General features: G+C 39.6%; 1 protein-coding gene across 1 annotated transcript; it reads left to right on the top strand.

The window, feature by feature from the left end:
• The first annotated feature begins 138 nt into the window (after positions 1 to 138).
• On the top strand, positions 139 to 11,727 carry NTPCR (nucleoside-triphosphatase, cancer-related). Its single transcript, XM_010282367.1, has 5 exons — positions 139 to 145; positions 2,313 to 2,475; positions 3,562 to 3,658; positions 6,437 to 6,646; positions 11,405 to 11,727. The coding sequence occupies exons 1-5, from the start codon at positions 139 to 141 to the stop codon at positions 11,471 to 11,473; spliced, it is 546 nt and encodes a 181-aa protein (XP_010280669.1). The 3' UTR covers positions 11,474 to 11,727.
• The last annotated feature ends 1,895 nt before the right edge of the window (positions 11,728 to 13,622 follow it).

Below are 13,622 nucleotides of genomic sequence, written 5' to 3'. Positions count from 1 at the left end.
TGTGAGGGAGCCCCCTGAGCTGCCGGCGGGCAGGCCTGTAGCTGGTCCGCTTCCCGGGCCTTGCCTGTTGAGGTCTGAGCTGCTGCGTTCATTAATTTGTTTCTAGCGGAAGTCCCTTTTAGCTGCCTGCCCAATCCCATGTCGGGTACGTTTCCAGATGCTGCTGCTGCATCGTCCCTGGCTCCTGCTCTGCAGTTCGGTGTTGTGGGGAAAAAAAAACCCAAACAAGAAACCACTCCTGGACACCTAATCCTGCTTCAATTAAACTGCAGCCATTAATAATTTCTGAGCGCGCATCTTTTCGGTAACTTAATTGTAGTGATTTAGCACTTCCAACCGAAGTAATGTTCAGTTTTAGGTAACAATTGGTATCTCAGCTGGGCAGGCCTTGATTGAGGCAGTGGCGTAGTTTATCATGGTAGGGGAACCTGATTATTGTGGAGGTAGAGTTGTGTAGAGTATGAGGGATGAGCTATAAGGTTGATAAAGAAATAAACCAGTTATTGTGATTGCAAAGCTTTCTTCTGTGGTCTGGAAGTAAAGCAGTGGGTCTAAATTTTGTGCATCTTTTGCAGACACCTGTCTTGTCTGGAATTAACTTAAAATGCTACAACTAGGCTGACATTAGCAATACCTTCCACCCACTTCATTCTGTCTTAACATCCACTGAAGAAAGGCAGTCCTCCAGGAGATGCAGAAGTTAGGCCTGCCTAGGCCTTGTCTGTGTTCATTTAACTGAAAGTGAGTGTACTGGTTTGATTAGCTAAATGTATAACTTTAAGCTTTCTTAAACTTAGTTTGAATAGTTTTAGCTTTCTTTGGCAATTTACTGAATGAAGGTAACCAAATTACAGATAGCAAATCTACTTAGTCAAATTAGTCTAAATTTGCTTATAGAGACAAGGCCCTGGAAAGATGGTAGATATTGATGGTGCCACATTTGTCATTTTATTGTTGTCCAAACGCCAGGAATCCCTTTGGCTTCAATTTTGAAAAGTTTGTTGTTGTTGGCAAGGTGCCCTTGAAGTCACAGAATATTTTGCCATTGATACTGACTGTTCAGAAAGTAGTTCCTAAATCTGCTTAAAATTTAAGGGAGGAATTTGGTATGTGAGTGTTGAAATTATTTCTGCTGGCATCTTTAGGTACTTCACATTTGGTTTCTATTCCTAGTCTCCAAGAATTTAAAGGTTTATTTTGCAGGATATTTTCTGTCTTCTGATTATTTTTTTTTTGACAACAATGATTAAAAATGAAGTGATAATACTAAATTTTGAGAGAGGCAATAAAGTTGAGTTTAAAGGGAGATTGTCAAGGGAAATACTTGTACAATGGCAAAGGAGAAGAAGTGGCTCCTTTGTGGGAACTGAGAGGACTTCTGGAACATGGCCAACATTAACACTATAGAAAGTACATCAAACTGTGCTAGTGGTGGCAAAGGTTTTAAGGATCTGTCTTAGGGTAAGAAAGTGGATTGTAGGACCACAGGATAATTCATGTGAGAAGGGATTTCAGGAGCTGTAAAAGAGGGTCAGCTGTGAGGCCAGACCACGTTGCTCAAGGCTTTATCCAGTCAAGTCTTGAAAACCTCAAGGGATGTGACTGTACAGCCCCTCAGGGCAACCTGTTCCAGGGCTTGATTGTCCTCAGGATAAAAAAGCTTTTCCCTGTATCTAGTCAAAACCTCTCTTGCTTCAATTACCATAAGAAGCGTGTTTCTGTTGTTGGAAATACTTTTTGCCATGTGGGACCTGGTATCTCAGGGCCACTGAGTGCTTCTAGGACATCAGTAGAAGTAGCGTGTCCTTTGTACCAGCTAGGCTCCTGGTAATAGCAGTCAATTTTGACCTTGTGATCTTAACAGCGGGATGAACTCAGCTCTGTTCTTAAAAAGTAGTGAATAACAGTGGCAGAAAGGGAGATTAATCAGTCAGTCTTCCAGCTAGCTTGAGTATCAGTTGTGTAACAGTATGGCTGTCATGTATTTACCTGCCTTGGGGCAAGCTTTGTGGCCTGCCCGCACACTACCTAAGAAGTTTAGTGGTAGCCTGGGATATTTTTACCGTTCTGTTGTGACTTCACTGTAGACATGCTTCTTAAAGGCTAATAAAACATTACAATGTCAGTACAAGATGAACTTTAAAAGGTATTTCTGTTCTCTCCTTTCCTACCATTTCAAAAAAAAAAATTGCAAACTTAAAAAGTAATCAATGTTCTCGCTGAACTGAGTCATTACTGTGGTGTTTAAAAATGGGCTTTTAGTGGAGAAGAAGATTAATCCTGTGTGCTTTCTGTTTTCTCTTTATTTTTAGGGGTTGGAAAGACTACTTTGATCCAGAAAGTCACTCAAGCTCTAAAATCCTCGGGCATTCCCATTGATGGATTTTACACAGAGGAAGTTAGAGAATGTGGCAGGAGAACTGGATTCGATGTTGTCACTTTGTCTGGAAAGCGAGGACCTTTATCTAGAGTCAGGTACCGAGGTTTTAATAACTGTTAGCGGCTTATTGTTTTATGCTTCTGCTCCAGTCTGTTGGCATGTTAAATGCTCCTGCAGAAAATGTTTTCCACCACATGTATGGCTTTCATGGTCAGGTTCGTTGTTCAGTTCTCATGTCCTGGCTGTTACCTGTATTGTGTATGTACACAGTGTCTGTACTGCATAGTGAAATACTGAAAATGTGCTGGGGAAAGGTATTCTCTCTTATCACCTATTTTACACCAGATAGAGAGGAAGCACTGCTGAGCCTTTTATTGTGAGGCCAAGTCTCTTTGGGATACAAAGTGGCTTAATTGTAGGCATGGAGGAAGACTTTTTGTTTCCACCAGCTAATTTATGGACACAGAAGTGGAAAATAAAAGGGCAATTGCATGTAACATTGTTTTAAGGAGCCACTGGCTGACCCACAAAACCCACATGTGAATTTTAAGGAAAAAAAGGGTTTCAGAGCCCCACTAAGAGGGCCTCTGAAGTGTGGAGGGGCTTAGAGCCTCTCCTGATTCACTAGACTTAGCTCTTCACTCTTTGTGCAAAACTTAGTCTAGACCCAGGTGTGATGTTAGCACCTCATTCAGACATAGTTGATCTAAATAATTTGCATACTGCTAATAAAGGAGGTTCATCTAGAATAGTGTGATGGAGAACATGCAGACTGAGTATTTTTCCAAGACTGTTTTGTCCATACTGAGATTTGGGCTACTGCTGTGATGCTGTTTGTAGTGTCACATTACTAAATTCAAAGATCTGAACTGCAGGCATGTATTTTCATTTCAGTGTAAATATACCTGCTGGCTTTTAGATCCCATTGTCCTTTTGTATACTGTTCAAATTTGAACTTACATAGTTGTAAAAGTAGCTTATGGTATAGTTATTATCTAAAAGTATGCTATCTGCAATATGATTTAATGGATGGGTCACAGAGTTTCTTTCCTTCTCTTAAAAGAATTAAGGGTATTTGACTTACTAGGATAACTTCTCGTAAATCCACTTGAAATGACTGCAGTGAATTCTTACTCAACTCATTACTTAGAAGGAATTGTGTATCTCTTTTTCAAATTCAGTTCTGATTCTTCTACTTCAAGACGTGAATATCGGGTTGGACAGTATGTTGTAGACCTTGTTTCATTTGAGCAGTTGGTTCTACCTATGCTCAGAAATGTGAGTATTCTATGAAAGCGGATGAAAAATGGATGCTTTATGATAATCAATGTTATTGGAAGGCACTAGTTTTTTATATTAATAAATGGCCTGTTTCGTGGGTATTGCTGATTCTGAGTGACTTCAGGATCAGGAAGGTGGAGGGGCAAATCTGACTTGTTCTTTTCTGCTTATTGTGGTGTTGGAGAGATTGCAAACCCCTCTCATTTTTGATCTGACATTGTCCTATGAACAGGACCTCCTTGTCCTGAGAGAGAGCCAACAGGGTGTTTTTTCCTATGCCACTGTCTTCTATACTGCAAAGCAAACAAAAGGTATGGGTGGCTTACCGTGCAGGACTGTGTGGAGTCAGTATGTCCAAAATAAAGGTTTTTGCTGCTGCTCTTCTTTACAGCCTTTTTTCCCATCTTGCTCTGATTCCCATATTCTTCCAGTAGACGCATTTGTTTCTTGAATCCAGTGCTTATTTTTGATTACCAGTGTATACGTGCAGACTGGTAGGTTTTAACTGATAATAGCAGCCTGATAATTTGGTATTTAGCCTGCTGTGCAAGGAGTGCTTTGACTGTGACAAGACTTTCCACACAGTCTTTTTCCTATCCTTCTCCTAACATTCTGTTACTGCCTTTTTCCTTCTCCTTCCTCTCCCTCACTCCAATCCTTCCTCTCTCCAAAATTAAACAAGAACAGATCTGATTTGGGCAATAACCCATCACAAACAGGGTGCAGCAGCTGCTGAACTGTACTACTAAAAAAATCCTGTTGTGATTTTTCTACACTGCCAAAGCTCAAGGGGCCAAGGAAGAAGGGACTTCCTAATGAACTTTGAAAGAACAAAAGAAAAACAAAGAGGTGTAAGGAGCTAAATTGAGATTGAGGATCTGATTCTTGTTTTGTTAAGGAACATTGAAGTCTGAGAGTAGGGAAGCAAAGACATTGGGGGCAACGGAGAAAGGAAATATGAATAAATTGGGAAGGTTTTTCTATGTTTAATTTCACTGTAACTTGATTTACTATGTCAGTAAATAGAAGGGTAGTTTACTAAAAAAGACTTCATTAAGCCAGTACTGTACTCTGAATCTTTTTACTGCTGCATTAATGTCCAGGAGAGATCTTGCTAGAAGGGTGTTAGCAGGGTTGAATTTTTCTGATTGTTGTGTAGCTTTCTGCAAGTACAAGAGAGTGAAGAGAAGAAGAAAAGGAGCCAGCAGGGTCAGACAGTGCATGACCCTGTTCTCGTTGAAAATGCTGTTAATCAGTTTTGTGGGAATGTGGTCATGCATGTAGGCGGCACAAAATGGGAGAGGAGGAGAGTGAGGAAGATGATAGGACTGAAACAAGAAGAGACAAATGAAGAATGAGGGCAGGAGAGTCATAGGTATGGCCTGATCAGAGAGTAGCACTGAGTGGGCATGTGCCCATTTAGTGTTGAGGACAGCTTCATCTCTTAAGGCTTGGATCTCATTCACTCCAGTGAGAACAGGGGCAGATCCTACAATGGATGATCTCTCTGGTTCTGGAAACTTTACCAGGCAGGACTGAAGATTTTTTTCAAAGCAAAATGCTCTGTTTCTCAGTGTGTGACCTAGTGACTAGTATTGGCTTTTTAGCTCACTGATTTATGAAAGGATTTTAGATAAAAGAGCTACTCAGCAGGCACTTAGCTTGAAAAGATTTTAGGATGCTTGTTATATGGTTCTTCTACTTTCCCAGAAGCAAATACTTTGCCTTCACAGGGGAAAACATTTTGATTTTTTTTTCCTTTTTTTTTTTAGGTTCTGTATAATATAGCTGGTATTGGTATATATTCATGGATCTACAGTGGTGTTTTGACTTGAGTTGATTTCCTCCTCACTTCTGTAAACAAGGGAGTACAGTTCTTAGTTACCTCTACCAAGAGAGGGTAGGCAGTGCACTTCCTTTTGTGTTGAAGAGTTCCTTTGCTTTCTGAGTTGTCTTTCCCTCAGTGGCAATCACCCATGTTGTCCCCTAGAATTCCCTGCTGCTCACACCAGTCTGCAGCACAGTACTGTTTGGCACAGTATTCACTTCATGAAAACAAGCAAACAAACCACAAATGTAGTTAATTGTTAGTATCGTGCCTCTCTTACGATCCAGGGGGATGACTAGGACTATAGAATAAGCTGTATCTCAACAAAGAGGTGGAAGATGACTGTTCTGATGTGAGAGGCTTGGAAATGGCTTGATTGTTATCCAGATGTTTTTGAAGAAAGTTAGTTGTTCTGAGAGAAATGTTATTTTGACCCTCCTTTGACCCAGCTACAAGAGGAGAAACTTCCAAATCTAGATTTAATGCAAGTATTTTTTATTATTTTTTTACTACTAGTATTGTGTGGATATTTATCTATTCTAAATGCATAATTTGATGGGAAGAGTGAAGTTTTGAAAAATTGGTGTCCCTCAGATTGATTGAGAGCTACTAGTAGGCAAAGTGCAGTTCTTAATAGTTAAGTAGTTCATAAGGGACCATTATGAGAATTCTGCTTTGGAGGAAAACTGGTATTATGGATATTTCCTATTGTAGTTGGTATTTATGCTGTACATATATTTTTGTCTTTCCAAAAATCTGTGCCGAAATAGAATCGGTAGATTTATAAGTCTGTCAGTTACCAGCAGCAGCTTTGACTCTTCCACTTTCCCCAGTATTACAACTGAATTGATTTCTTTTGGAGGTATTTCTTTTATTAGCACAGAAATTATTTCTGTTGCTTGTTCTAAGTTGTGTTGCTTACAGTCTCCTGATGCACTTTTCCACAGGTAAACCATGGTAGTGATGCAGAGAAGAAAATTTGTGTGATAGATGAGATTGGTAAAATGGAACTCTTCAGCCAGGCTTTTATTCAAGCTGTTCGTCAAACGCTGACTGGCTCAGGGACCATGGTGCTTGGAACTATTCCAATACCTAAGGGAAAGCCACTGGATCTTGTTGAAGAAATAAGAAGTAGGAAAGATGTTAAAGTGTTCAATGTGAGTAACATTTAATATCCTTAAAGAGCCTTCTGTTCTAGGTTGCTGGTTTGTATTTCGCTCTGTTTAAAAACTAATTGTTACTACAAATTGATAGCTGTGGTTAGCTATGTGGTATGAAATACGTTTTTTTCGTTTCCATTTTATCCTTAATGGGCAGGTGTTCACCTTATTAAAAAAAAAAAAAATCACATTTGGCACTTACTGTAGCAGTCTCACACAGCTGGCTTTGCTTGTGAGGGGCTGTAGAAGTAATGATATAGTTGTTTTAAAAGGTTTTCTTGCTGTAGTATTATTGCTGTATAAGTATTCATTATTCCTAAGAGTTAAATCTTTAAAATCTGACTGTACTTTAAAACCTTTTTTTTTTTCCAGACTGGCTTGCAGAAATATTACCAGTAATCATATTCAAGGGAAAAAAAAAAAAGGGAAAAAGAAAAAAAAAAAGGCAGCAGTGGAGTTTGCAGAAATGATTTCTAGAAAAAGAAAGATGCTTGTAAATGGAGTGTACTTTCTCTGGAGTCAGTGAACCAATTTTGGAATTCATTATGTTAATTTTACAGACATATTTTTCAGAATATTAGGGCCTCAAAGTGCATTTCTGATCAGTTACAAGGAGGTTCTCAAAAACTTACCACAATAAACCACAATTTGTTCATAGGAATACATGCGTGAGGTATTCTTAACACCTGTAAAGTGTCCTGGATGCTTCACAAAAACAAGCTAAATGCAGCCCCCATTCCTTTGATTTATTTTTCTGTTCAATGTGTACTATTTGTAGTAGAGAATAGAGCTCTATATCCAAAACTGAACTGTGCATCTCTACGTTACAAATTCAGTGAGACTTACACACCTTGGCTTACTAACAGGGGTAATACGCTGTAGAGCAGTATACTGTTGTACTTCTCATAAAGAACAGTCTGTGTCACAGTGAGAATGCTTACTTTGTTTTCATTCAAATGAACAAGGAAGGTAAAAACAATATCTCAACAACTTCATACTGAATGATCTTAATTACTGCAGAGAAAGCAAAGCCTCCATCTGCTTTTTTCCTCTTCAAAGTGGGATTAGTAAAACTGCAATGCTCAGAAAAGTTTCTCAGCTTTCTTTTAGTTGGTGGTCCCATCATCATCTTCAGTTTCTGTTTTTTAAATTAAATGCCTGTTTGATTAAGTGCTAAAGCAATCCTAGGAGCAGAGAGAAGAGTCCTTTCCTCATGTAAGCATTCAACTCCTACTGTTCCTTTCAGAGATAAAACCCCAGGTTTCCCACTGAGAAGCTGATGGGTGTTAGTTGTCAGGCTGATGAACAGGGATGCATGTGAGCATAGATTTTATGAGACTTGCTTTACAGTGGTAGGATTGGGGAAAGGGAATGGAGAGTGCCTCACTGAAAGTAAAAGTCATTTGGTGCTTAGTCTGCAGTCACAGCAAGGCAGTAGTGTGTGTTTGGCCCTCTCGGGAGGAAACAGAGTGCTAGAAAACAGCATTTGGCTTTTCAAGGAAGTTTTTGAGGCTTCCCCTGTCTCTCTTTATCAGGTGATATTCTAAGGGCATGTGCCACTCAGTCTCGGGTTGTTAGCTGTATCAGTCTGCTGATATAATCTTTCTCTTACGTTCTGACTACAGCCAGCAAAAGTCTTCCTGTAAATTTCAGTGGAGCAATGTTTTCTCTAGCTAAAAAAAACCAAAAACAAACTTTACTGAAAAAATGAGCCATCCTGTTTATGCTGCTGAGATTTGGATGTGCAGGTTTCTTTGTTTAGAGTTCTCTGGTGCATCCGTTAGCCAAAACGTGTGACAGACTGCAATAGTTCCCAGGTGGCAGAGACCTGCTAGGCTAAAGTCTTGTGCAGGAGAGCATCTGTCTCACTTGCTCCAGTGACACACTGCGTGGTCTTTCCCAGCTAGTTAACATGTGTGCATGAGCAGGAGCAGAACCTGCCCGTGGGGAGTCAGAGGTGTTACTAGCTGAAGTAAATATTGGATCACCAGCTATGTTCTTCAAGGGCTGTGGCATGGGGAGAACCTGGAGTGCCCAAATAGCTCGTGGTCAGTAATTTCTTAATAACTTTAATGGTGCCTGGAAGTGTGCGGAGGTAGGTGGCTACCTTCCAAAAATGTTCTGCCTGCTTTGTCACTTAATATTGAGCTAGGCTGCATCCAAGTAACTCGGCAGAGTTTTCTCATCCTTCTTTTAGTGTCACAAGGATGGTAAGTCCACAGGGACAGCTGTTTGGGGTTTTACAGTCCCTTCTGTCTTGAAAGCATATTCAGTTGGTGTAAATGGGTGCCCTAAAAGCAGTTGAGGGTTTGGTCCCAAATATTTAGTTTATTATGTTTAGAGCACTTAATGATAGGAACTCTGATATTTAACACATTTCTTTCCATTGTTGCTCAATTTCATTTTGCTGAGAACTAAACTTTCCAGTGAAAGAGGCTCTTTTTGCACTGCTTGGGTCTGTGTAGTTTTGCAGACAGTGTCATAAATAGGATCAGATTATCCTTAGCAGCTGGCACATAGTCATTTTCTTCCATTTTCCCACCTATTAATTTTGCTTCCATGAAACGCATTAGTGAAGTTTGGTTGCATATGCCTTTTAGGAAAGAAAATAAATAGTTAAAAGGACCAGAAGAAAAAATGGTTGCGTTTGAACAGACTGTACAAGAGGATTTCCTTGACAGTACTTTAACAGTTAGGGGAATAAAGCTTTTGTCTTCTATTTTTGCCTGCTTGGAGTCTAGGTGGTAGTTTCCTCCAAATTACCTAAATGCGTAGTATAAGCAGCAATCCACAGTTATTTTCAGCTCCCTGTCTACAAATCTACCCATCTGTTTGTACGTTCAGTACAGATACTGGGAGACTTGTTCTCTCTGGGAAAGCTGCCTGCACAGAATGGCTCCAGATCTTAAGAGGAGACTTATATCTATCAAGCAGCCTTTGTAAAATAGTTGTGAAAATTTCCCAGCACTTGGCACTTTCTGTCTGCTGCTCTCACTGGACTTCTGGCATGTAGGTATGGAAAAGGGATAGATAAAATGTAGTATTGTTTTTGTTGGCTGTGAGACAGTGGTAAGAGCTATTAGATGTTCAGAAGGTCCTTTGAAAGTCAGGATATCAGGACACTTGCTGTGAGATTCAGAGTTTGGCTGATCTGTGCTCTGTGCCTTGTTTGCCTTGGGGTCTCAATAGCCTTACTGAAGAGCAATTCCATTCTTTGTTGTCTTGCTCTCTTTGTTATTGTGGGGTTTTTTCTGTTTATCTTATAATAAGCTTGGAATGATACTCAATAAAAACAGCAACAATTTTCATTTCAAAAGGTAATTTCATTCCCTTTTTTTTTTAATGTCACTTTTTCATCAGTCCCATGTTGATCTGCTCTCTTGTATTCAAGTGGTGTAGGTAAGACCACCAGGTTTTGCAGTGTTGGTTTACATCATTTGGATAAGATGTCTGTGACTGTAAATAGCAGTAGGCTCCTAGGGCCAAATTATTCAGGTAGGACTGTCACCTATTCAATAATATTAACATTAATGTTAATAATACTTCTTTCTCCTGTTTAGTATTGACTGTAGTACTGGAAGGGGTACAAACCTTGAGCTCAGATCTTAAATGCAGCTACAGGGAATGCAGTGAACCCTTGCTGGTAGTTTTATGCCATGCATAGTATGGTGTCTCTCTTTCCTCATCAAACAGATTTCTCAAACTTTGTTAAAAATATGAATGCCTTTACTGTTTTTTGGGTTTTTTTTTTTTTGACTCATCTGTCTTTGTCTGATTTCTTCCTGTCCTCTCTGCAGGGATCTGAACAGTGGGGGAAATTTCTTCAGCTTTTTACAATAAGGCTTTCGCTGACACTTCACGATTGCTTGTTAACCCTTTCACCACCCCAGCCATCTCCCCAGGTTTTGGTTGAGTTAGTAATGTGTGGCACTGGGTTCTATATCAGGACGCAGTCTATCAAGAAGGGGTAATTTACACACACCCATGCCCCCAGCTCTCTGCTCTGTGGTTGCTGTACCAGGGAGCTGAGCTGACTAGCAAGTGCTAGTATTTGCTTGGCAGTTTACAGTAATCTGCAGATGCTGCAATGCAGATGGGCCCAGCAATAGAGAGGACAATGGACTATATGGATTTTCACATGTACTGGTCCTAAAGCCCAACATTTCCAAGGACTGGTCAACCAAAGGTGTACCTCAGTGTGCTACAAAAGCCCTCCAGCTTTCTCAAGTAGTCTTATTTCTTCTTCAATACTATGCAGAATCTTATTTCTTCTGCAATACTAAGGTTTCTCAGAATACAGAGTTGCACTGCTAAGCCTGTTTTAATTTTTTTCATTGCAGATGTTTTTGACTAGGTCTGTCATCCTAATAAATACAACCCTTTCAAGTACTGAAGGGATAAGAACTCTACTTTATAGTAGGAAAATTGTATTTGGTAATTGAAAAGGACTTCTAGGAATGACAAAAGTACACACTGGTTTTTCAAGTGATTCTTGTTAGTTATTCAGGCCCTGAATAATACTGCAAAATATCCTGGGTAATTAAATCAAAAAGATCACTGAATATTCAATTACATATGCAGGTTTGTGGGTTTAGTTTATTGTGTTCTCAGTAGCAGGAGGCAGGTGTTTGACACTCAACATTCCTCCTCTGAGGAAGAAATGCATTTGAATTTTTGCTTTGTTTGTTTTTGAAGTAAACACTGATGTAGAGGTTATTTATCAAATTACATCAGTTTTCATTTCTCTTTCTCTAGGTTAGTAAGGAAAACAGAAACAGCATTTTGCAAGACATCTTGGCAGCTGTGGAATCCTGCAGAAAATGAAGACCTTTTCTCGCCTGTAAACACTAAAGCTTTTATTTTAACAAAGCATTACAACACTTTGTGGATGCTTTAGTCTGTCCTTCCTGCTTTGGCCCCTGGAGGCTTTACTGGAGCCTTCAGGATAAGTAAGGTAAAACTGGCAATACTCTAAAATGTGAAAATGTGATAGCAGGATTCTTGTTTATTCAGTTCACAAGCCGATCCATTCAAAAAATTGAACAGATGTGTAGTTAACATCCAGTTCTAATCTGGGTATCTGGCTCTGATCCTAGTTACACCATGTAAAAAGCAATTAACTGTAAAAACTGTTTGAGATCTTAGTCTTTCAGAGTGTAGTGTGGACTGTTCTGCCTAGAGAGCAATTCAGTATCTGGAACTTAGCTCCAGTGTAACAGAACAGAACCCTGCACAAAATATGTGTGTGCTCTGCCTGGTTTATGTAGAAATATCTTTGCTGTCGGTGACCCAGCTTAGGTGTGTCAGAGTGTGTTTCAGCATGGGCGCTGATGATTCCTGAGGTAGAAGGAATAAGCAGATGTTCTCCCCCTACCCCCAAAGACCCCTCTCTCCACTTGCAGGGTAAGAAGGATTATCTATAATTTCAAGGAAATTTCCTGTAGTCCCAAGTGGTATTTACAGAATTCTACTTCAGGAGGAAAAATAACCAACTTTGCTCTCTCCTAAGTGGCCCAGCCAGTAGTTGATAAGAGGGCTGCATTTTGGATTTATTTTAAAGTTTCTGTCGGCAATACTGCCTCGTACCCACTTAAAAAATTATATATGTATAAATCTTCAAGTCCGTGAAGTTCAGTCAAATCTTGACTTGTGTTTTTCATGCAGAGTTTATTAAGTCAGAGTCGACTTAATACTGCATTTGTCTTTATGGGTTTTACAATGTTATGTTTATTGATGCTTTTTTGTTTGTTTGGGTTTTTTTCCTTGTTCAGTTCTGTACATGCTTAATGGTTAATGGTGACATAAGAAGTGTTTGAGAGTATTAGACAATGTGTTTCCCTATGAGGTGTGCAAATGTGTTCAGGAAAGGTGCTACCACTTAATCAGTTTTGCATGTTGTGAAAACAGAATTCCCTCCCAGGTGCACACTTGTTCATTGTATGATTTATAGTCATCTCTAGCTGTAAAAAGTTGTTGAGAATTCAGTCCTTTCTTAACTTTTTTTCTGTTCAGTTCAACAACTGTTAAAATGAGCAAACTATTTAAAGTCATTTTAAAATATCATTTTAGTTATTTATGTCTGTAAAACTGACACCCAAAGTTGTCGGGGGCTGGATGGTGCCCTGGAAAGAGCTGGGAGCATGGAGGGAATGTTCTTTCTCTCTCCTATGTTGAGAACAAGGGTCTGGTACAAACGTTGCCCCTCCACAGATGGTCGGAGGTACATGCCATGTTAGAGGATGCCATGGCCTTGTTCCCTGGCTGCCCCATTATACTACCATTCTGCCCAGATCCATTCTGCCCAAATCCAACTATTTCCCATAGTATTTGGGAAAAAAAGAATTCCACTTAGGGTCCTACTCCTTTGAGAATGTATAGCTCGTGGCTGCTTTTTGCAAAATAAAGCTGTGCCCTGAAGGTATCACTAATCCCTTAATTACTTCAGGCATCTTACTCAAACAAGACACCTTGTTAGAGGTGAAGGACTTGGGAATAAGTAAACTAGTAAACTTTTTCAGGGCTATGTGGCATAGACTTTTGAACAGGAACCTCTCTGCGCTTAAGTGTTGGATGTCCTACTGTTTCAATGTTAAGTCTCTTAAGCTGTAAAATATGCTGCAAAAGAATAGTTATTTCAATGGTTGAATAATTACCCAAAGTCTAGTGAAGTTTTAATGTGACTGCAATTAAGTCTTCAATGAGGACTGACCTTTAAAGCTAAATAAAATGGAGATATTTGACACATCTCTGTAGAGGCTAGGGAGGAGAGTTCCAAAATGGAGGTGGATTTCTTCTTCACTGGAAGTGAAGCATCAGGCCTTTTAAAGCAAAGGGTATTTTTGCTACTGACATCAGTGGTTCTTGCTTTCTGCTACCTATCTCAAGATTGGTGAGAGTCTTTAATTTGTTGTTGTTCTCTTTTTAAGCCTATCTTCTGTCTGAGCTAGAGTGCTTTTCAAGTGAAATAAAGAGA

The sequence above is a fragment of the Phaethon lepturus genome, unplaced genomic scaffold, assembly GCF_000687285.1.
Source record: "Phaethon lepturus isolate BGI_N335 unplaced genomic scaffold, ASM68728v1 scaffold15672, whole genome shotgun sequence".
Taxonomy (NCBI): domain Eukaryota; kingdom Metazoa; phylum Chordata; class Aves; order Phaethontiformes; family Phaethontidae; genus Phaethon; species Phaethon lepturus.
Note: the sequence above shows the minus strand (reverse complement) of the source record. Positions and strands in the feature narration are given on the sequence as shown.